Source organism: Nothobranchius furzeri, chromosome 3, assembly GCF_043380555.1.
Source record: "Nothobranchius furzeri strain GRZ-AD chromosome 3, NfurGRZ-RIMD1, whole genome shotgun sequence".
NCBI lineage: Eukaryota > Metazoa > Chordata > Actinopteri > Cyprinodontiformes > Nothobranchiidae > Nothobranchius > Nothobranchius furzeri.
This window is the reverse complement of record NC_091743.1, coordinates 69,003,381-69,024,969: the sequence shown is the minus strand read 5'-3', so window position 1 is coordinate 69,024,969 and position 21,589 is coordinate 69,003,381. Positions and strand designations below refer to the sequence as shown.

Here is a 21,589-nt window from a genome sequence, read left to right as displayed (position 1 = left end):
TGAAGCAGTAGTTGGAAGTTTTATTCAGGCACATAACGAGGATTCTGTTTCCGGCACTTTGGGGTCCTGAGAGCGCGAAGTAGAACGACGGTTGACAGTTTATTCGCTGTAAAATTACATTTATTTTTATTTTTTCCGTGTTATATCACGTTGTGATCATGTCTGGAAGAGAAGGTGAGAAATTGTGTTATTTTAAAATGATCTGTGGTTAAAAACTGAGTGTTCACAGCGTTTTAAATCTTGATGTCCCGTTTTCAGAGTGGATTAAGCTAATATGCTAAAGCGACGTGAGCCGACCAAACTCAGTTGTAAATTTCCCACATTAACATTATAGAATTACAGATGTTAGCTAGATAATATCTACAAACTGCTGGTAAGTGTACACCAATCACTTGATAATTCGGCCTTGAAAATTTCTTGAAACAGCTAAACAATTCTCAAAAAAGGCTGAGCACGAACATGTTTAGAGATCAACGTGTGCTGTGACAGTGCCTTCTTGAATAACGGTCTGGTTTCCTGACTGATATTCTCTATTTTATTTTTCAGGTGGCAAAAAGAAACCACTAAAGGCACCTAAAAAAACCAACAAGGAAATGGATGAAGTAAGTATTGTTGTGCTTTGTTTTCACCTTTATAGTTATTCTAACTAAATGGTAAATGGCCTGTATTTGATATAGCGCCTTCTAGAGTCATGGAACCCCTCAAAGCGCTTTACAACACAATCAGTCATTCACCCATTCACACACACATTCACACACTGGTGGGGATGAGCTACGATGTAGCCACAGCTGCCCTGGGGGGCACTGACAGAGGCGAGGCTGCCGAGCACTGACGCCACCTGTCCCTCTGACCACCACCAGCAGGCAACGTGGGTTAAGTGACTTGCCCAAGGACACAACGACAGCGACAGATTGAGCGGGACTCGAACCTGCAACATTCCGATTACAGGGCGAGCACTAAACTCCTGTGCCACCGTTGCCCAAGAAAAATGACTGGCCCTTCAGCATCTCAAGAGTTCGCATGTTTTCAAATGTTAGCTGTTGAGAATCTGGTGTAAAACTTCAGTTATTCTTTTTTATTATTATTATAACAGATGGTTGTAAACAACAACTTATAATAAATGAGGCTTTTTGTTGATGAGACGTGCTGTCTTCAGCAGCATCTTCTGCAGCAGAACCCCAAAGAATTTCCTTTAGTTCTTCACAACAAGTGCCTCAAACATCTGAACTTTTTAACATTTTAATATAACTCCTATGTTTATTTTGTCAGAGAGCAAAGTTAATAAACTTTTATAAGTTTTAAATGATTCTAGAAAGAACTTTGCTATTAATGTTGTATCAATTTATGTCTGCAGGATGATCTTGCCTACAAGCAGAAGCAAAAGGAAGAACAAAAGGCCATGGAGGCAATGAAGGCTAAAGCCTCAGGAAAAGGACCTCTAGGTGAGACCAGTTGAGAGGAATGCGGATGCATCAGTCTCTTGTGTCCTTGGAAAGATTTGCTATTGTCCTGAGATTTGTAATCTCTGATCAGTTTATGTGCATCCTGCCTTATTTGTGTTTTCAACAAAGGCAGTTCTGGTGCCATTTGACATGTTTATGTGTAAATATGACATGCAAAAACACCACTTTAGTTTCACTACATCTAATAACAGGCTCGCTCATCTTGATTAGACTCGTTTGTTTCAGGGAAAATTGTATTTGTACAGTTTTTATCTCTTAAACAAAAATGATAAAAGTTCTGCCCTATTTCATTTAAAAATGAAGCATGTTTAAACTCAAAAGCTCAATCGCAACTACCCTGAGGAATTTACATGTTCTTATACAGCTTATTTTAACCACAGCACATATATTTTTTCCCCTTGCAGCTAGTGGCGGGATCAAGAAGTCGGGGAAGAAGTAAACTCTGGACATGACTCTTCTTTTTTTGTTTTTTTTGGATTCCTGCTTGACTTCCTTTATGACTAAAACCCTCAGTTAGATCAGCTCTATTGAACCTGAACCTGTTCAGGCTCAGAATTTGTCCTGGTTCTGAGTTCTTTCAGCTCTGAAACCATAACAGTGATTGACATCATTTTGAGGAGTGTAAAGACGAACAGCTGTTAGCCGAAAGACAAAAAATGACTCCCTTCTGATTATTTACTAGAATTTAGCTCATATTTTAGTCAGACAAAAATCTGCAATAGAAATAAAATAAAAGCATTTGCACAACTTGCTCAAATGCATAAACACAGGTCATCCCAGTTGTGTTTTCTTTTCTTTTTTGTTGTGTTGTAAAGGGAGAGATGTCAATAAAGATTTTTTTTGTATTTGCTGCTCAGTTTAAGTATTGGTTTGTTGGAAGTAAAAAATGACAAATCTATCATTCTCAGCCTTATTAAAAGCCTGTTCTGAAGCAGTGTTACCCAGAATTTGTCATACCTGCATCATGTTAGCTACAGTTTGTAAGTCTGGTTTGGATAAGAGATAAAAATCAGTTTCATTTTGGGTTCATGCGCTGACATTGTTTGGTGATGCCTGGATTTCCTACAGCTAATGTAATGTTGGACCTGTTTTCAAACATCGGTTCTGTTGAGTGCTTGCTAGTGTATTTCCAGAACTTCCGGTTCATTCTCAATAACACATGCTGCGATCAGATTCACGTTCACTGAAAAGTTTCTCTTTAAGCAATCTCTAAACAATCCCCTTACATTTCTTCCTTGTTAAAATAAAAATGGAATAAAACTGCTTAATTTTCCAAACCTGATGATAAAATCATAGCATTTATTTAGTGAAGCAGGACAAAAGTATGTTAAAATTGAAGTCCAATGACTAAGTGATTAAAACGTACAAAAACACATTAGAATAGTTTATTATGCTATTTCACAAAGACGGGAGCTTCCCAATCATTCTCGACCAAAGGCATCTTGGGTATTGTAGTTACTTTTGGGTGTTTATTTATTGTTGCGCTTTTTAATTTAAGATTTAAACTGATTCTGCAACATCTTTCCATTTCAGTGTAAAAGTACACATCGAGTACTACATCCTAAAGTTTATAAGGATCTGATGTGGCATTTGAAAATAAAGTGCAATCAAAGTTGGTTATGAAACCGATTTTCAGCATATTCAATGGTGCATTTCTCAAAAACGGATTCTGCAACATCATTTCAGTGTAAAGGTACACATCGAGTACTAGTCTGATGTGGCATTTCAAAATAAAGTGCAATCAAAGTTGGCTATAAAAACAAATTTCACTATATCCAATGGTTTTATTTTCTCAACTGTCTGATTCTGCAACAACAGTCCACATAAGTCTTAAAGTACACATCGAGTACTAGATCCTGTCCGACTTTCATAAGGATCTGATGTGGCATTTCAAAATAAAGTGCTAACAAATGTGACTATTGTTAGGTTATATCCCCTGCTACCACTCAGCTTAAGGCTCAGATAATCACACAATGAGATAGAATAGTTATTTGATATCTAATAATCACTTTTGAGTATTTTATAATCACTTAAGATCCATAAGTTTAGCTGATTTTGTAATTGCACAATGCCATAAAGAATGCTGACGCTGTGACTCAATCATTTAATCATTGTATTGGAGTACACATCGAGTACTACGTCCTACCCATTTTTCTAAGTGTCACACAGAATGACCAGTGTGCGGATTCAAAAAGACTTTCCAGGGTGAGACAGGTCAGCTGTTATCCTGCATGCCTCAATGTCCTGGAGGTGTACAGGTGTATGGAGGTGTCTGCAGCCAATGACCTTCTCAGCAGAGCGTGCAACACGCTGCAGCTTCTTCTTGTCCCTGATGGTGGCTCCAGCGTTCCACATGGTGATTTCAAAACGAGACATAAAACAGTTTTCTTTTCATCATGGTTGCAGTTCTCTGTAGGCTAACCTATAAGCTGCTTGATGATCAAATTTCAGAAAGAACATTTTGAAGCATAATTGGATCCTGGATAAGGAATAAATATTGAATTTTACTAAGAAAGAAACACATTTAATGATGTTTTAATTTTCAGCATATTTATAGTTTTCATACATAATGATATTTTATGCACAATTCATATTTTTTCATGCAAGCTTTTACATGAAGCTGACAGCGTGACCTCTCCTTATTCTGCTCTTTCTACCTGTTCCGCCTTTCCCGGGATCCACTGATTCCCCTCTTTCCTATTCATTTTAACACTCCATGTCCTTACTTTTTTTCTCATTTCAACCATACTTTTTAATCCTTTTTTAAAACCCCTTTCATATTTGTGAAGCACCTCATGATTTTTATCTCGAGAGGTGCTATTTTCTTTCTTTCTTTTAAAGTAAACAACATGCTCTTGAACAGTGATTGTTTCCTGCTCTTCATTTAGCTCAAATAAAAAAAATGTTAAACATGCAGCTTTTCATTTCTCCACTTCATCTGAAAATAAACCAGTTATATTTGACCCAAACTGGAAATGGATCGTAGTAAAGCAGGGTTTACGTGTAGAAAATTCATTTATATTAGGTGTGTGTGATCAGGAAGGATGCTGGTTAGGATTCTCCTGATTTTTCCAAAGTAACAGCTTTAGGTCCTGATTTTAGGATTCAGACTGAATAAACTTTGACATTTTGTTTGTAAATAATCTCATTAAACCAACAGCTGGATTAGCTAAAAATCAAACAACAAAAACATTTTATAAATCTGACTTCAGGTCAGCAGCTCTGGAGGGTTCTTCTTCCCGTCAGATTATGGGTTTCGTTTCCTGTCTGACTCTGTTCATGTGTGTGTGTGTGTGTGTGTGTGTGTTTGCGCGCGTCCAGACTCAAACCACTCAGTTATTCCTCCTCAGTAAAATAAGAAGGAAACATCGACCTTTTATCAAAACAGTCAAATGGTGAGTAAAAATAATCTTTTAGCAAAAGTAGAAAAGAAAAAAATGAAGAATTTCAGATTTTTAGCAAAGTTTGTTTTTTAATCTGTAATCCTGCAGGTTGTATTTAGGATTTAAGCAAAATCTGATAAAAGGGATGAATGACTGAGTACTTTATACATTTTGATGGTTTTTGTTTTAGAAACACAAAGATTTTTATTAGATCGGTCAGTAAATTCTTCATTTTATTCCACCAACAAACTTTGTGTAAATGTATGTGATTTTTCTGTTATTACATTTTTTAGATTATGTCTTAATTAATATTTTAAAGTCACAAAGGGAAATATCTGACCTTATTCTCATGCATAAATGATCATTTACTGGTAATTAATCTTTCATTCACTTTAATAAATATATTTTTAGATTTCTGTTTTATCAGAGTGGATTTCTGCCCGTTTGTGTTTCTTTTAATTTTTGCCCTTTTTGCTTGTTTTGACATTTTCGGCCTCCAGAGTTTTGGATCATGGCAGGATTTATTGGACTAGTAGTTCTGGTTGGTGTGGCCGGGTTTCTGTCGGCTGTCCGATGTAATCCGGGCTGCAAAGGAACGGACGGTCATCCGGGAGAAGCTGGATCTCCTGGACGGGACGGACTGTCTGGGATGAAAGGAGAGAAAGGAGCGCCAGGTAACAACTTCCTGTAGTACAGAAATGTTTCTGCTACTGTGAACGTGTTTGAGACATGTAATCTGTGCTCATCATTCATAATTTATGTATTGATGATATACAGTATAATCTATGAATTCTTGGGTTAGAGTTGTTTATTGACTAAATACGTCTTTGTGTATTCTCAGGCTGATGTCAGGAGTTGAGAAATGATTTTCCTTCGTCTACACATTTTGTGTGTTTGTGTCCAGCTGTGTCTGTGGACGGTCCAGGGGATCAACCGGTCCTGCTGAGGCTCAAAGGGGACAGGGGGAGTCCAGGCGTGGTTGGACCAATGGGTCCTAAAGGTTTTCGGGGTCATGTAGGAGCAAGTGGTCTTCCTGGAGAGCCCGGTCCACTGGGGCAACATGGGAGGAACATCGGCGCGGGTAAGCACACGCGTGACTGACCCTCCCGTCCCTTTTTTAATCATAATTACAGTAAAGAACTGCAGAGTGGCCCAGCTGGGTTAAACACAAACGTTTAAATTTATAAGGTCCCAGTGAGCACCATAGTCAGATTTATTCTTTGAAAATTCCCCAAAAAACAACAGCATGCTGATTTTGTCAATAATACCTGGAGCAGACATTCCAACCGACTTCTTCCTTCTCTGAGCAACATAAAAACACTGACGGATGCCAGATCAGATGTCTGTCCAACGCTTTTCCAACTCAAACACAATTAGCGTCGTTCTGAGTTCAGGTTTACAGGAGAAACAGAGAATCTCAGCATTTATTTATTAACTCATGTTAACATTCAGGACAGCAACAACAGAGTGAAACATGTCCTCCATGAGATGGGTTCGTTTTTGACTTCCTGGTGTTTAAACTTCATTTTTAGAAACTCACAGGTGGATTTGAAATATTCCTCTTTCATTCAGAGCTGATTTTAACCCTTTAATCAGCTCCTACTCACTGGTCGGTGCTTTTGAGGAACTAAAATAGTCCATTTGGGATGTTTTGATTTGTTTGTTTGCTATTAAAAAAATCAAATCAAATCACTTTTATTGTCACGTCACATGTGCAGGTACACTGGTACAGTACATGTGAGTGAAATTCTTGTGTGCGAGCTTCACAGCAACAGAGTTGTGCAAAAATACAGTAACGTAAAAACATGTAAAATATAAAAATGGCTAATCTAAATATACAAATGAATAAAGTAAACAATAAGATAAGAGATATAAAATATATAGAGGCTGGTATGTGCAAAACAGTGGCATTAATGTACAGTATGGAATGTGTAATGTTGGAGTTTCAGTAGTGAGGGTGAGGTGTCTGTGAAGTGTTCAGCAGTCTGATGGCCTGATGGAAAAAGCTATCTCTCAGTCTGCTGGTTCTGGACCGGATGCTGCAGAACCTCCTTCCTGATGGAAGTAGTCTGAACAGTTTATGGCTGGGGTGACTTGAGTCCTTGATGTCCTTGAGTCTATTAGACTAGATTTTGGTAGTTTAGACCAATAACATTAAGAGAATGGACTCCTCTGTCATCTAAAACAGTAAAGAGAAACTTTAACTACATCATGTTTGTGTGTTTTTTCTTACCAGGTCAAAGTGTTTCTCAACAGGAGGCTCAATTTTCATCTTTCTCTGTGATCAGGAACGACAGCACCTATCCACCCTTCAAGGTTCTGTCTGACGCCAGCATGACCGTCATCCCTACGTCCTGATGAACAGAAAAAGCAATTTTCCATTTACTTACTGATTTGGGGGCAAACAGATGTTGGATAAAAATAATGCAGACTCAATGATTACGTTGCATAATTAAGTGTCACTTTTAAATGGATTTTCTAAATTAGTTCAGTGCTTACATAAAAGGGACTAAACATGTTTAACCTGCCAGTCAAAGACTTAAAAATGACCTCCCAACCTGAATCATCCCCATCGTCTTCCACCGGGACACAGATGGTTTTATTTGTCTGAATAATTGTTTCATATTCTGTTTCTTCACATAAATAATCTACTTTTCCAAACCCAAGCAATCATGAATGTTTAATCCAGCTGTTAACTTATGTTTTAATCCAAATAAACAAACGGGACTCATTTTTTGTGTTTGAATCAGAAAATCAGCTTCCAGAGTGTGGTGGTCAACAATCCCGGTGATTTCAACATGACTGGAGGAACCTTTGTGTGCAGGATACCTGGGGTTTACTATTTCACCTTCCACTCTGTTGCCAAGGTAACGCACCTTTGTTTTCCCCCTCATGCCTGTGCGCACGGGTTGATCGGAGTCAAACTCAGACATTTTTCTGCCTTCAGCTGTGATTTCTTTGTGTCTGCAGGTCAGCATGTGTCTGTCATTAGTCGCCGACTCAGCGGACGACAAACTCACTTTTTGTGATTACAACAGCAACAGGATTTATGAGCACGTAAGTTCCCAGACTTTCCTCACCTGTAGGCTGATGCTGCACAACGCCATCATGAGCCAGTCTCTTTATGCTTCAGATGCTCTCCGGCGGCGCGGTCCTGAAGTTGGCTGCTAACAACAAAGTTTGGCTGGAGTCCTTCCAGGACGAGCAGTCAGCATCTGACACACAAGACATCCGGGACAAATATATCATCTTCAACGGGTTTCTGCTGTTCTCTAATCCAGAATAAAGTTCATCCATACTGTAGCATCAACAGAGCCCAGCTCACGAATTCAAAAACGAGTACAGTTTTATCAGATTGTTCATTTTTCTGTTGCTTTGAATTCAAACAGCTCAGGATTTAACCTCTGGTGTGAAACACAACAGGTCAGGCTCATAGAGCAGATACTAAAGGTACTTTTGGATGTTATTTTGCTCCACTGAGCTCAGGTTTCAACTATTTCTTGCAGCTATTGGTACTGTTAGGCAGATGGATCAGAACTATCATGCTTCATGTGCATCCATTAAATTTTTTTAATTTCTATTTGTTTTGTGTTTATTGTTGTGTGTTTTTGTGTAGATCTGAACAGATAGAATCACATCTGTTTCACATCTGGAAAACAGCCGAGTCATTAGATCCAAGGAATCGGATGCTTTTCCTTGTTTAAGGCCCCTTTCACGTCTCATTTCTGCAAAGATGATCAGATCGTTTTCTGCTAAAATATGAATACAAAGTTCTCTTCAATACAGCATTTAATATTTAAACAGTTTATCAATAGAAATGCATAAAATGTGTTAGGGTTAGGGTCTCATTTTTGTGACCCGTGAGTTTCCAACTTGATTTTGGTCCTCGTCTGGAAAAACACCAACCTTCAGACCTTCAGACCTTCAAATCCGAAACTCATCTGGTGACTCATACGAGTATCTGAGTCACTTTAAAATGTCCTTCCCTCCTTCTCAACCTCCCAGTTTATCCCAGAAGTTTATTTTGGCCCTGCTGCTGGTGAAAAGTGGAGGAAGTGAAACATGTTTGGTTTCTGTTCTTCTTCTCGGTGAGTTTTGGCAACTTTTCAGACAAACTTTTCAATGGAACTTAAACATTTTTGCAATCACGTAGAAACTTCTGCTTCAGCATATTTACAACCAAAAATGAATTCAGGTATTCCTGTGAGTCCCTGACATTAATAATAGAAGTAAAAACTTGTATTTGATCATTTATTCTGCTGGTAGAAAAAGCCAAATCTGAGTGTGTCGACCCTTTGGGACAGATGTGTTCTGTTTATAAACCTGCTCTCCTGGTGTTTGAAGAGTTTTAAAGCAAATTGCATTTAAATGTGTAGAGCACAGATCTACATCACACTGTCATTCATGGACGCCCATCTTGGCTCACGATAGGGAAGGCTGCTGTTGTTTTAGCATCCAGGAAACAGCGGAGAATGCCCTGGCTAGTAGAAGCTAACCGTTAGCATTACTAACTCAACCACACAGCAGAACTCCACCAGGCTTGTGTTATTTGTGGAGATAAAACATCAACGTTGCAGAGAAAACGGAGTCAGTGGTGATCACACTGCTGTTATCCAATCAGCGGCAAGATGTCCAAATATCAGGAAATAAGACTCGAAATCCTGTCATCTGAACCATAGACATGAATGTGTAGACGCCCCGTTGGGCGCTGGAGAGCATAACAGCACCACCGCCATATTGGGCGTAGTCCTCACTCTCCAAACCCACCTGGAGTCATAGCAGAGTGAGCAACAATGCCTGTTTTTTTGTGTGCAGCATACAGTTGCAACAACTGGCTATTGAAAACAGATCACGTGGGATTACAATAGACTTTTCTTGCCTACCTGTTGGGATTTTATATTTAATTTTTTTTTATTTTATTTATAATGCCTTACCATACGTTAGATTTAGTTTAAAATCATAATATAATGTGTTTTTTTGTTGTTGGGTAAACACCTTCTTCAGTAGAAATAAATGATGCTCGCTACTACAGTCAGCCCAGTCCACGTTGCGTCTATGTCTATGTCTGTCTATGTCTGTGGTCTGAAGCTACTTTCTCCTCCGGCTGAAACAATCAGCATGTGACAAAGTAACCTCAAAGTGGGCAGAGTATAGAACATACTCTGACTGAGGCTATGCTTTTGGCTAGCTAGACTAGACAGCAGTTCAGAGGGCCAATCAGATTCCAGCAGGGGCCAATGACCCTGTGGCCCCACCAGTAGAACCAGTATTTTTAAAAACTCTCGCCCAAAAAGTCACACCAGTGCATTACAATAGTATTTAACCTGTTTTTAGACCTTTACTGTATTGTGTAAGAATGCTTGTTTAGTTTATGCTGCTGTATTTCTCAGACCGGGTTTAGATATTTTAGTTGTTTGATATGTTATAACTTTGGCAGTTCAACTCCAGAAGAGTGTAAATCTCCTCTGTTCAGAGACTTTCTGCAACTTTAAGCAACGCCTCAGGAAAGCAGAAGTTTGAGATCAGAAATCAGACGTGACACATATTTGGGCGGACTTCCTCCTGGGTTTCTCTTCTGCTTCATTTGAACTCCTGCAGAAAGTTTTCATTTGTGATCAGGTGAGTGTTTCTCATTTTACTACATTTAAAGAACATTCATGACTAAAATTATTTATTTGTGTAACAAAAAGATTTCCCTGAAGAAGAATCAGTTGATTGTGATTTTATGGGTACGATTAAAATTAAATCATGAGTTTTCATTGGGTTTCTCCTGTTTACAACTCCCCTTAAAACTCCCATATTTTTAGTCTTAATATTTTCCTCTTTTTTAACTTTTTCTCCCCGTCATCCTCTTTTTGTATTTTTGCACATATCCTAAGATATTTTTTCACCCTACTTCTCTTTTTTCATCAACTTTATTCTTTCATTTGACTCCCATCCTAAACTTTCCTACTCTCTTTTATACTTATTATCCCACTTCCATCTGTTTTTCTCTCCTCTTCTCTTTTTCTCTTCTCTTCTTCCTTCTCTCACATCCTCTCCTCATTTTGCCTTCCCTTATGTCTCCTTTCCTCACCAGAACCTCCATCATGCTGCTCCATTGTCTCCTCCTGGTGGGAGCTCTGCTCTCATTGGCTGTACCATTGCTGGTTGCCCAGGAGACATGTCCCTCTACAGGACTGCCTGGGATGCCAGGTTTGTGGATGTGTGTGAAACAGGGACGTTTAGTTTGAGTATCTGATTTTTGTTTTGATTATTCTGGACTCAGGTATTCCTGGACTTCCTGGCAGAGATGGTCGTGATGGAGAGAAAGGAGAGAAAGGAGAGCCAGGTATCAAAAACACACAGTTCTAACAAAAAGGCTTATTTTTCCACTGAAATTTATCTTTTACAAATAAAACTGATAAAAGTGACATTTTATGAAATACCGAATGTAAGAAAGCACGTTGATAATTTAGTGAGTGGATTTTAAAAAATACATTTAAATTTGCTCAACTCGTTTTAGATCAAGCTGTGAGCTTCTTGTCTTTTAAAGGTCTGGTTCACCAATAACCCATTTTTCACGATTAATTCTGATTACATAATCTGTCACTATAGGTTTTTCATGCAGGCTGAAAGTGAAAATAGTCTCCTACACCTATCTCCTGCATTAGCTTCTGATAAAAAACAGATGGTGAAACTCCAGGATTAGAAAATCCTGACAGATCTACGTCACACTGTCACTTAACATTCATGGACTCGCCCATCTGGACTCACAAAGGAGAAGGACGTTGTTGGTTTAGTGTCCAGGAAACAGCAGAGAACGTCTCGGCTACTATGAGCTAACCGTTCATAACGTTCATGATCACACAGCAGAATCCTCCAGGCTTGTGTTGTTTGTGGAAATAAAACATCAACGTTGCAGAGCTAACTGAGTCAGTGGAGGAGTCGTGTTGCTGTTAGCCAATCTGGGGCGAGATGTCCAAATGTCAGGAAATAAGACTCCAAATCCTGCCGTCTGAAGCTCAACTCTGAGGTGGCTCACTTTTAGTTCCTGGAAATGGTTCACTGGTATATTTTTGTCCCCAAGAACGACTTACAAGGCATTTCTGCGTACTAGAGACCAATGCAGATGTATTGATTAAACGATTGAACAACATTTAAGACTCATTAGTCGAACGTTTTAGTCACAAATCTGCGTGACACCAGATCAAACCAGTGATACTCATCTCTGTTGTTGTTTCCCAGGACAACAGTGGAGAGGCGGCCTCGGGTCTCAGAAGGGCCTGATGGGTGAACAAGGACCGACAGGACCTCCGGGTAAACGAGGTCAATTAGGAGAGCTCGGCGCACCAGGCACTCCCGGGGATGTGGGCTATCCAGGCGATCCTGGAGAACCCGGGTGATTAATAATGTCTGAAAATTATATTATAGTTGTCAGCTAACACACCTGAGCTTCACTCTGGCACCATCTACATTCAAATCAGGAGAATTCTAAGCTCAAATAATGTAAATGATCAGGAAGTTATTTATTTTCTGCCATTTTGATTGGATTTCATTCAAGTGAACCCAAATAGAAGAAAACTGAATGTTAAAGCACAAATGGACTTAGTTGCATCCTTATTTACCCGTTTGAGAACCAGAACCTTGTTTTGTTCTGATGTCTGTGGTTGCAGGACTGTCGGAGCTCAGCAGCAGGCAGCTTTCAGTGTGGCCAGAGGAACCGGCGACTTCCCAGAAAAATTCAGCATCATTCGCTTCACTAAAGTCATCACTAACATCAACAACGTCTACAACACGGCAACGGGGCGCTTCAGGTGAGGAGACGTGAAAAGAAGCGGTCTAATCCGAGAACCAAAGACTGGAACAAAAAATGTGCACGAATCCTCAGATGCAAACAAAGAATACAACTTATGGGTGAATGTCGAGAAGTGAGGAGGTGCAGACATCACTTGCCATCAGAGGACGAGATGTTGTGGGCTTGCATTTTTGACTAATTCAAGATGGCTGCCACAGTTGATCAAAATTGGAAAACATATAGATGACCACAAATCAATCTGTTTAACAAATATTGGTATAAAATTTGGTATCATAGTAGCTGAGAGTCATTCATAAAACTTACTTTAAACAGATCATATGAAGTACTGCAGAACTGCTTTAGACTGCTCCTTTTCCAGACTGGACCAAAAAGGCTTTAACCATCATTCCACCCTTCTGTCACACTGGAGAAAACCGAAGCTCAGTTTTGGCTGATTCAGATCAAACTGAGTAAAAAATGAATGACTTTAAGTCTGTGTGCTGTTCTTTAGGTGTCAAGTGTCGGGAATGTACTACTTTGAGTTTCACGCCTCCTTAGAGGAACGACTCGCAGTGCTGATGAAGCTCGACAACCAACTGTTGATACCGTTCAGTGACCACCGGCGCCGGAGACAGGTACAAACAGACGCCCGTTGTTTCAGAGCATTTCAACATAATCCCACATATGAGGGAGGGTACTCACCTGTGCTGATTCCAGGTGACTTCTGGAGGTCTGGCAGTCTACCTGTCAGCAGGTCAGGAGGTCTGGCTCGAGACTAAAGACTACAGAGGGATGACAGGGAAACATAACGGTTACAGCATCTTCTCTGGATTTCTGCTGCATCCTTACTGAGCCACAACATGTCTGACATCATAGCGACTGCACGACCAGGCAGACCAGCTGATCCTTTTCACCTTTGACACTGGAACTAAGGCCGAGTACATGCGAATGTGGCTTTTGTAAAACCAAATATCCTTCCTTGTTCATTTAGAAAAAAAAACTTGGATTTTCAGTTAAAAAGAAAAAAATATATATATATATATTTACATTTATCAGGTGCATTGTAAAGCACATTCATTGGCATGCCAGGCCTGTAGGTGGCAATAGTTCCCCAAATCTTTGTGGTCTTTGCAGAAAAACATTCTTTGGACATAGGATTACTAGCCACAGACTTAACGTAGACTGTGGTCTTCTACACAGAGCAGTATTTGTAATAACAGGCGAGAGCAAACACAGACGACTTTTGTCGCAGGCAGTGATGTTGCAAAAGCTAAAGCAAATGCTGACAACTCAGAATTTGCAAATTTCCACTTAGGTCTAAGTTTTTGAGAGTAATTTTTTGGGCTGTATGTGTTCAGTTTTTGTGTGGATGACAGGCTAAATCAGCTATGTGCACAGGGTCTTTGTTACTTTTCCTTGCCTCCAGAATAAACTAAATAAAACAAGAGAAAAGTGGGTGGGATTCATTGGACTCGTTCATTAAAGCACCTTTGTGTCATAAAGGGGTTTATAAGGTCAGCTCTTGTTGTTAGCTATGTGGAATCAACCTAAATTTGACAGTTTCTGAAAACAATAAAACAAACTCAAGAGCTGAGAAACAACAAGATGTCTGTGTGGTTTGTTTTTCTCACCTTAGTTTAATTTAACTGGCATCAAAAAAAATTTTAGAAAACAGATTTGGAAAATTTTTCATGTAACTTCGGTGTGTTGAAGCAGAGTTAAAACTGTTGTTTGATGCCCTCAGAGCATTAGCTTTGATGTTTCTGCTCTCATTTGTTCATTTATTAACCCATTTCCTTCCATCTAGTCAGGAAAAATTATTAGATATTAATAATTAAAATAAGATTATTATGAGAAATCTGAATGTGTTTTTAACCTGTAGACCAGGGCTATTCAATTCCGGGCCGTGAGGGCCGGTATCCAGCACGTTTTAGTGGTTTCTCTAGTCCAGCGTACTAGATTCAGTGGTTGAATCACCTTTGCAGCAGCTCATCAGGCTCTGCAGATGCCTGTTAATCACCTGCCGATTGAAATCAGGTGTGTTGAAGCAGAGTTAAAACTAAAACGTGCTGGATACCAACCCTCAAGGCAAGATTGAAATTGAATAGCCCTGCTGTAGATCAACAGAGCACAGTTTAGTCCCTAAACATTACTGAAGCATGCACTGAAATAAACAGGAAAGCAACACAAGAACCGAGGGCATATGGTTGAATTTGTTGAGGCAAAAACAGCAAATCCATCGTAATCCTTAAACGGGTGATGCTGAAAGTTTAGATCATGATTAGTTTCAGCTGATGGCATAAAAAAGATTTGTTTAGCAAAACTTAATGAATCGTCCAATACCCAGAACCAGGGGAAAGTACAAGGAACTCCGGGAAGAAAGAAGAAGGAAATTACACAGAGCTTCTCGGAACAACTTTTACTCACCGAGCACCGAGGAGACGAGGCAGAGCTAGAGGTAGCAGAGATTCTCTTTAAGAGCATCAAAGATGGATAGGATCAAAAATGAGTTTATCAGAGGGACAGCTCATGTTGGATGTTTATGAGATAAGAGCTGAGAGGCTAGACTGGGATAGACATGTAGAGATGGGCGTTAGTTGATCTACTGGCAGAAGGTTGGTCCTGCAAAGCAAGACCCCTTTAGAGGACCAAAGAGGACATCACGCTAACTGGTGGAAGAGTGTAGGATATAGAAGATGAGATTAAATGGAGCCAGATGACTTACTGGGATGGCACCTGAAGTGAAATGCTGAAAGGAATAGTAGACAGGTGTAGCCCAGTGTTTTACCAAGTTATGGTGAATTCCTACACTCTTCTGTCATTTAATGGACCATGCCTAAGTCATGTGACGTTGATCACATGATCAAAGGCCTGCACTGGCCTCCTCCCTGCAGACATGTGGGGGAAAGCCAAGTGACAGAGCTGTTGCAGGTCAGTACATCAAAAACCAAAGCTTTTCTTATCTCAAATGCATTTGTTTGACATTCACTAAGATATTACTTGACTCAGACACAGACAACTGTGAGCTGGAGCCTTGTAGGGTCATCATACACCATACAGAAGCTGGAATTGGTGAGTTTTAAGATGACTGTGTGTGTTTGTGTCATATTAGCAACTAGCATGCTAGTGGTTTGCATGCTGATAGCAAATGCAATACCATGTTTTATGAATGCTGTTTCAAACAATTGAGCTTGATCTTGTTTTTAAATACCACCAATGAACTCAAAGCTAAGTTCTTGTTTGCTATTTTTGTGGGATACTAACTTTGTCCAAGCTATGTAGTATTTATATAGCGGTATATTGGTTTGGATAAAGCTTTACTGATATTCTAAAATATTATGGGTTTGTATTGAATGTACAGTTCATGCACATTGATTTTAACACCATGTATTTATAAGAATTGTGTACACAAGAAACAAAGGGAAAAAGGACACCTTATTTGCAATAAGATGTCTTACTAGTCCTGTTTGTTTAATACAGGCCAGGTGACCCTTTAAGGGTTTAAGGATGGCGAGCTAACGATTGGCCAGGGGCCAGAAGACCTCTCCTTCATCTTCCTACTGGTCTGGTAGGAAGTTGTCTCAGACAACGTTCTGTCCACCCCCAACTCCTTAATCAATTCTTGGATTCGCACACCTCCCTTTTCAGTACTCTTTGACAAAGCACTTGGATAATTTTCATGGACACTCGGATCACATCCTGGACAATTAATTTGATGTGAATCCATTGGGTCTTCAAGTCCTGCAAAGGAGTGTTGACTATTCAGGGGATCAGACCGAAGTCAGAGTGTTCCTCTAGAACTTTCACTAGAACTAGAACTTTCAAAGTGCACTTTAACTTATTTATCAGTGCTGCAGCAGTGGAACCTGTTAATTTGTGTTTGTTTATTTTATTTATAATTATTCAATATATTGTCTTTGCAAACTATTTCAACGTGTTGTGTATTCTTTTATTATTGACAACCAGCTCCAGCAGTCGTTCCTGGGTTCTGAAAAAGTCAGTATACACTAGCCACACTTCATTTAACTTAATTCGTTAGTGCTTCCAAAGTGTTACACATGAGATTCCAAGGTCATCAGATAAAATATTATCCGACCATCCATTTTCCTCCGCTTAGCCGGGGTCAGGTTGTGGGGGCAGCAACCTAAGCAAAAAGGCCCAGACTTCCCTTTCCCCAGCTACTTGGGCCAGCTCCTCCAGTGGAATCTCAAGCTGTTCCCTGGCTAGCTGAGAAACATAGGTCTTCCAGCGTGTCCTTGGTCTTCCCTCGGATCTCCTGCCAGTTGGAAGTCCCAGAAAACCTCGCCAGGGAGGCGTCCAGAATGCATCCTAACTAGATGCCCAAACCACCTCAACTGGCCCCTCTGAATGTAGAGAAGCAGTGGCTCTACTCCAAGCCCCTCCCAGATGACCGAGCTTCTCACCCTATCTCTAAGAGATAGCCCAGCCACAATGTGGAGACAACTTAATTTGGCTGCTTGTTTCTGCAATGTCGTTCTTTCGGTCACTACCCAAAGCTCGTTGTTACACCCCAGCCCAGCTAGGAGGTCCAGGAAGGAGGAGCACAGATAATATCGGACTACCGGAATAACTGAAGGGAAGGCATGGTCACAAGGCATGGCCACTTCTTAGCAAAAGTATTTATTTAACAGAAATAGTCCCTCGACAGTGTTGAGTGCATAAAACATTACAAAGCAACATAGCAGAAATTTTAAGGAATAAAACTAAAGGAGGTTGTTAGAAAACACAACATATCTAGAGCCAGTGAGAAGAGCAACTAGTGAAGTGATCACAGAATGATCACTACAATAAAGTAAAGATCAGCAAGCTGTGGCAACACTAACAGACTTAACTAAAACCAACGGCAAGCGATAAGCTCTCACATTTTACCACAAAGAAGTCTAAAAGTATCCTAGTTCCAAAAGTATCAAGTCTAAGGCAAAGCTATCCAGCAGCAACGGAGGACAACAGACTGAATCTGAGACCTCCCCAACGGTAAGCTTCTTGCTAGAGGGCCGCTCTCCATGGTGCTGAACCTCAAGTTGCGGGATCTGGTATGTAGCCTCTTCTGGGGGTCGCTCTCCATGGTGCTGAACCAGCAGGAAACCGCCCTGAAATGGTCCACTGGGCCGCTGGACTTTTCATGTGGGGACCGCAACGCACAGGGCTCGTAACACTCGTGACCATGGGTGAGGGTAAGAGTGTAGATCGACTGGTAAATTAAGTGCTTTGCCTTTCGGCTCAGCTCTCTCTTCACCATGACAGACTGATACAATGCCCACATGGGCTGCATGGTGGTGCAGTTGTTAGCACTGCTGCCTCGCAGCAAGAAGGTTGCAGGTTCGAAACTCGGCTGTGGCCTTTCTGCGTGGAGTTGCGTGTTCTCCCCATGCATGCATGGGTTTCCACCGGGTACTCCGGTTTCCCCTACAGATCACAACATGCTCTATAGGTTATAAATTGTAAGTCGCTTTGGATAAAAGCTTCTGCCAAATAATTAAACATAAACATCCTAGTAGACGCAGCACCAATCCACCTATTGTTCTCACACTCCACCTTGCCCTCCACCCATCCTCGTGAACAAGACCCAGAGATATTGAAACTCCTCCACTTGGGGCAGGACCTCGTGCCTGACCTGGAGGAGGCATTCTACCCGTTTCCGATTCAAGACCATGGTCTTGGATTTAGAGGAGCTGATTCTCATCCCAGCTGCTTCACACTCGCCTGCGAACTGCTCCATCAAAAGCTGGAGAAAACCGTCTGAAGCCAACAGAACCACATCATCTGCATTAAGCAGAGACCCGATCCTCAGGCCACCAAAGCGGATCCCCTCACCACCTTGGCTGTGCCTAGAAATTCTGTCCATAAAAGTTATGAACAGAATCTGTGACAAAGGGCAGCCTTGGAGGAGTTTAACTCTCACTGGAAATGAGCCTGTATCTAACAGCCCGTATAAGAGGGCCTGGTACCCCGTACTCCCCCACAGGGCCTCCCGAGGGACGTGGTTCAACGCCTTCTCCAAATCCACAAAACGCATGCAGGGTGACATCCCACACACCCTCCAGGACCCCTCTTAAAGTATGGAGCTGGAGTAAAATCTGCAGCTGTCAGCATGGACAAAGTCAGTATTTTCTAGAGCAATGGTCTCTAACCCTGGTACTGGAGATGTCCTATACAGCACATTCTAGTTGTTTCTCTGCTCCATCACACCTGCTTCAATGGCTGAAACACCTGTTCAGCAGCTCATGAAGCTCTACAGAGACCTGTTAACCTAAAATTAGATGCGTTGGAGAGCAGAAAAACAACTAAAACACGCCGCCTAGCAGAACTCAAGGACCAGGGTTGAAGAGTATCATTCAGGAGAACAGTTTAATGTTCAGATGAGACAAAGATCGAGTGAGAAATATGTATGAAGGAGGAATTCTGTAGCAACTGTCAGGCATGGTGGTGGTAGCTTCATGCTGTGGAACTGGTGCCTCTACAAGCTTAACCTGAACTCATCAAATAAATGCTTGAAACAGTGCTCCAGCAGGACAATGACCCCAAATATTTACCAAGAATTAACCGAGTATTATTGAAGATGTGTGATAATATTTGAGCTTCTATGTAAAATCTGCGTAATTTTTTTTTAAGTTTTGGGTTTTTAACCCATTTACTGCCACACCAAGAAAAAGCTAATAAATTCTTCTAAAAAGATCTATAAATTTTGGGTGATATAATTTATTTTTATAATTTCAGAGAAAAATGTTGTTACAATAATCATTTTGATAAGTAGTAATCATCTTAAATCCTGGGATTTATTTATTTTTGTTTGTTTTCAATGAAGTTTAGTTCAGGCTGCAGTAAAATATGGGGATTAAGCTGTTCCCTACATAGCAAGTTAAAACGTTAAAAGGACATTATGTATCGAACCCAAATGTAAATCTGAAAAACTGGATGAGAAGACAAACCCAAACAGAATCTTTTTTTAAAAAGTGTAAGAGGATCTGAGAACGAGAGAAAATGACCAAGCAGCACTTTTCACAGGAAGTTATTATCAAAAACAGCCATCACCAAGGTGGTTTATTTGTTCATCACTCAGATACTGCTGAGAAGATTAAATAATTTGTGGAACAGATACTCAGATCATCGCCTCTATTTCAGACATCAGACAGGAAGTTCAGATTAAAACAGAACAAAACGCTGATCTGGAGGAACCCTATTTGAACTTATTTCAAAATGCAGATTCATCATCGGCTTTTAATAAGGTGGAGTTTTCCTGGAGTTCATGTTGAAATATTTCACTTCTGCATATATTTAGATGGGGCCGAGAAAATGCTTTTAAATGACAGAAAGGGTCATATTGGGAAAGGGACTTATTGGGTCATGTAACTCACAGAAGAGCTAATAGTAATCCAAAATAAATATTAAGAAACATATTAAAATACGAGTCATTATGCAAATGGCTTTAGCAGATATAAACCCCTTCATCCCTTTATCTTGACATTGGAAAGACTGATGTTGTTTTTAAAGCAACACCGAGCCGTTTCCAGTGCCTTCACCCTACTGGCTGAAAGTGGAATTACAACTGTTGTGCACAATCCTGCTGCAGCTTGCTGTAGCTAGTGCTAACAACAAGCTAACACCAACATGAGTCAACTAATACTAAAATAACCCACAAATTTAAAAGATCCACACTGTTGGACAAAAAACAACAAAGTTAGGTCACAATAAGTCCATGATTTTTGTAGCCTCTTTTAGCTCCCTCAAACTAGCGTAGGCCGTGCCAATGTTCACACATGCATCCATAACATTATTCTCTTACTTTTACTACCAGGCTTTGTCATGATGCCAACAAAAAGCAAATTTCTTTTTCTTCTTCTTGTACTTTTAATTGACAATCGGCAAACAGAAAATGCTAACAGTCGTTAAGCAGGTAAAGAGTGCCCCCTGGAACACCTACCAGCTCCACTAAATGATTAAGAGAAATATCTGGCCAGCAGAGTAGTGGCAAATATGAAACTGGACAAGTTTCTAACCAAACAATCACTGAGATCAATGTTAAAGCTCTAGCTCAAAGCATAAAAAAACTATCTGTTGTTATGTAACATGGCAGGATTTAGAGGCTTATTTCCCGATAGTTTTACGTTGACGGTTTATCTCCAGCTAGAGGAGAAGCCTAGAGGAGTTCTGCCATGTGGTGAAATAGCTAATGCTAGCTGTTAGCTTCTACTAGTCGAGACGTTCTCCGCTGTTTTTGCTGGACACTAAACCAACAACAGCGTTCACCGTCGTAAGTCAAGATGGCTGAGTCCATGAATGCTAAATGATAATGATAAATGACCTGCACTTGTATAGCGCCTTTCAGAGTCAGAAGACTCCAAAGCACTTTACACTACAGTGTATCATTCATCCATTCACACACACACATTCACAACTGGCCGTGATGAGCTCCGATGTAGCCACAGCTGTCCTGGGGCACAATGACACCGGTCCCTCCGACCACCACCAGCAGCAGGCAAGGCGGATTAAGAATCTTGCCCAAGGACACAACAGCAGAATTCTCTGTGGGGATTTAACCTGCAACCTTCAGATTACTGGACAACCCGCTCAACTTGTTGAGCTACTGCTCTAGTGTGATGTAGATCTGTCAGGATTTTTTAAGTTTCACCGTCTATTTTCTGTCATAAGCTAATGCAGGAGATAGGTGTAGGAGACTATTTTCATGTTCAGCCTGCATGAGAAACTCAGAGTGACCCATTATAATCAGAAATAATCATTAAAATTTGTTTTTCAGTGAACTGCACCTTTAATCTGCAAGTTGTGTTTTCTCTGAAACGGTTAGAGGACATAAATTCTCTTCCACTCTGACACCAGATGTTCCTTCATGCTTCCAGAAAATGACGTCCCAACTTTAACCCTCTCAGGCTCAAAATAAGTTTTGATAAAAGGACGAACAACTAAGTCCTTCAGGGGTCCTTCCAAGT

General features: G+C 40.4%; 3 protein-coding genes across 3 annotated transcripts; all 3 read left to right on the top strand.

The window, feature by feature from the left end:
* Window positions 1–22: 22 nt before the first annotated feature.
* On the top strand, window positions 23–2,308 carry tma7 (translation machinery associated 7 homolog). Its single transcript, XM_015958674.3, has 4 exons — window positions 23–174; window positions 547–602; window positions 1,355–1,442; window positions 1,868–2,308. Exons 1-4 carry the CDS (start codon window positions 159–161, stop codon window positions 1,900–1,902), a joined length of 195 nt encoding a protein of 64 aa, XP_015814160.1. The 5' UTR covers window positions 23–158; the 3' UTR covers window positions 1,903–2,308.
* Window positions 2,309–4,724: 2,416 nt separating this feature from the next.
* On the top strand, window positions 4,725–8,426 carry LOC107385067 (complement C1q subcomponent subunit C). Its single transcript, XM_070549475.1, has 7 exons — window positions 4,725–4,858; window positions 5,347–5,520; window positions 5,751–5,927; window positions 7,083–7,162; window positions 7,597–7,713; window positions 7,817–7,903; window positions 7,980–8,426. The coding sequence occupies exons 2-7, from the start codon at window positions 5,358–5,360 to the stop codon at window positions 8,130–8,132; spliced, it is 777 nt and encodes a 258-aa protein (XP_070405576.1). The 5' UTR covers window positions 4,725–4,858; window positions 5,347–5,357; the 3' UTR covers window positions 8,133–8,426.
* Window positions 8,427–10,331: 1,905 nt separating this feature from the next.
* LOC107385068 (complement C1q subcomponent subunit C) lies at window positions 10,332–14,224 on the top strand. Its single transcript, XM_015958673.3, has 7 exons — window positions 10,332–10,465; window positions 10,926–11,041; window positions 11,115–11,177; window positions 12,074–12,227; window positions 12,502–12,642; window positions 13,135–13,258; window positions 13,341–14,224. Exons 2-7 carry the CDS (start codon window positions 10,936–10,938, stop codon window positions 13,473–13,475), a joined length of 723 nt encoding a protein of 240 aa, XP_015814159.3. The 5' UTR covers window positions 10,332–10,465; window positions 10,926–10,935; the 3' UTR covers window positions 13,476–14,224.
* Window positions 14,225–21,589: the final 7,365 nt, after the last annotated feature.

Bases quoted from the DNA above. Each gene is read 5' to 3' on its own strand.
- LOC107385068 (XM_015958673.3), top strand. From the start codon at position 10,936: ATGCTGCTCCATTGTCTCCTCCTGGTGGGAGCTCTGCTCTCATTGGCT. The intron at 11,042-11,114 runs GTTTGTGGATGT...TTCTGGACTCAG, and splicing joins AGGACTGCCTGGGATGCCAG to GTATTCCTGGACTTCCTGGC. The intron at 11,178-12,073 runs GTATCAAAAACA...GTTGTTTCCCAG, and splicing joins AGGAGAGAAAGGAGAGCCAG to GACAACAGTGGAGAGGCGGC.
- LOC107385067 (XM_070549475.1), top strand. From the start codon at position 5,358: ATGGCAGGATTTATTGGACTAGTAGTTCTGGTTGGTGTGGCCGGGTTT. The intron at 5,928-7,082 runs GTAAGCACACGC...TTTTCTTACCAG, and splicing joins TGGGAGGAACATCGGCGCGG to GTCAAAGTGTTTCTCAACAG. The intron at 7,163-7,596 runs GTTCTGTCTGAC...TGTTTGAATCAG, and splicing joins GCACCTATCCACCCTTCAAG to AAAATCAGCTTCCAGAGTGT.
- tma7 (XM_015958674.3), top strand. The intron at 603-1,354 runs GTAAGTATTGTT...TTATGTCTGCAG, and splicing joins CCAACAAGGAAATGGATGAA to GATGATCTTGCCTACAAGCA. The intron at 1,443-1,867 runs GTGAGACCAGTT...TTCCCCTTGCAG, and splicing joins CTCAGGAAAAGGACCTCTAG to CTAGTGGCGGGATCAAGAAG.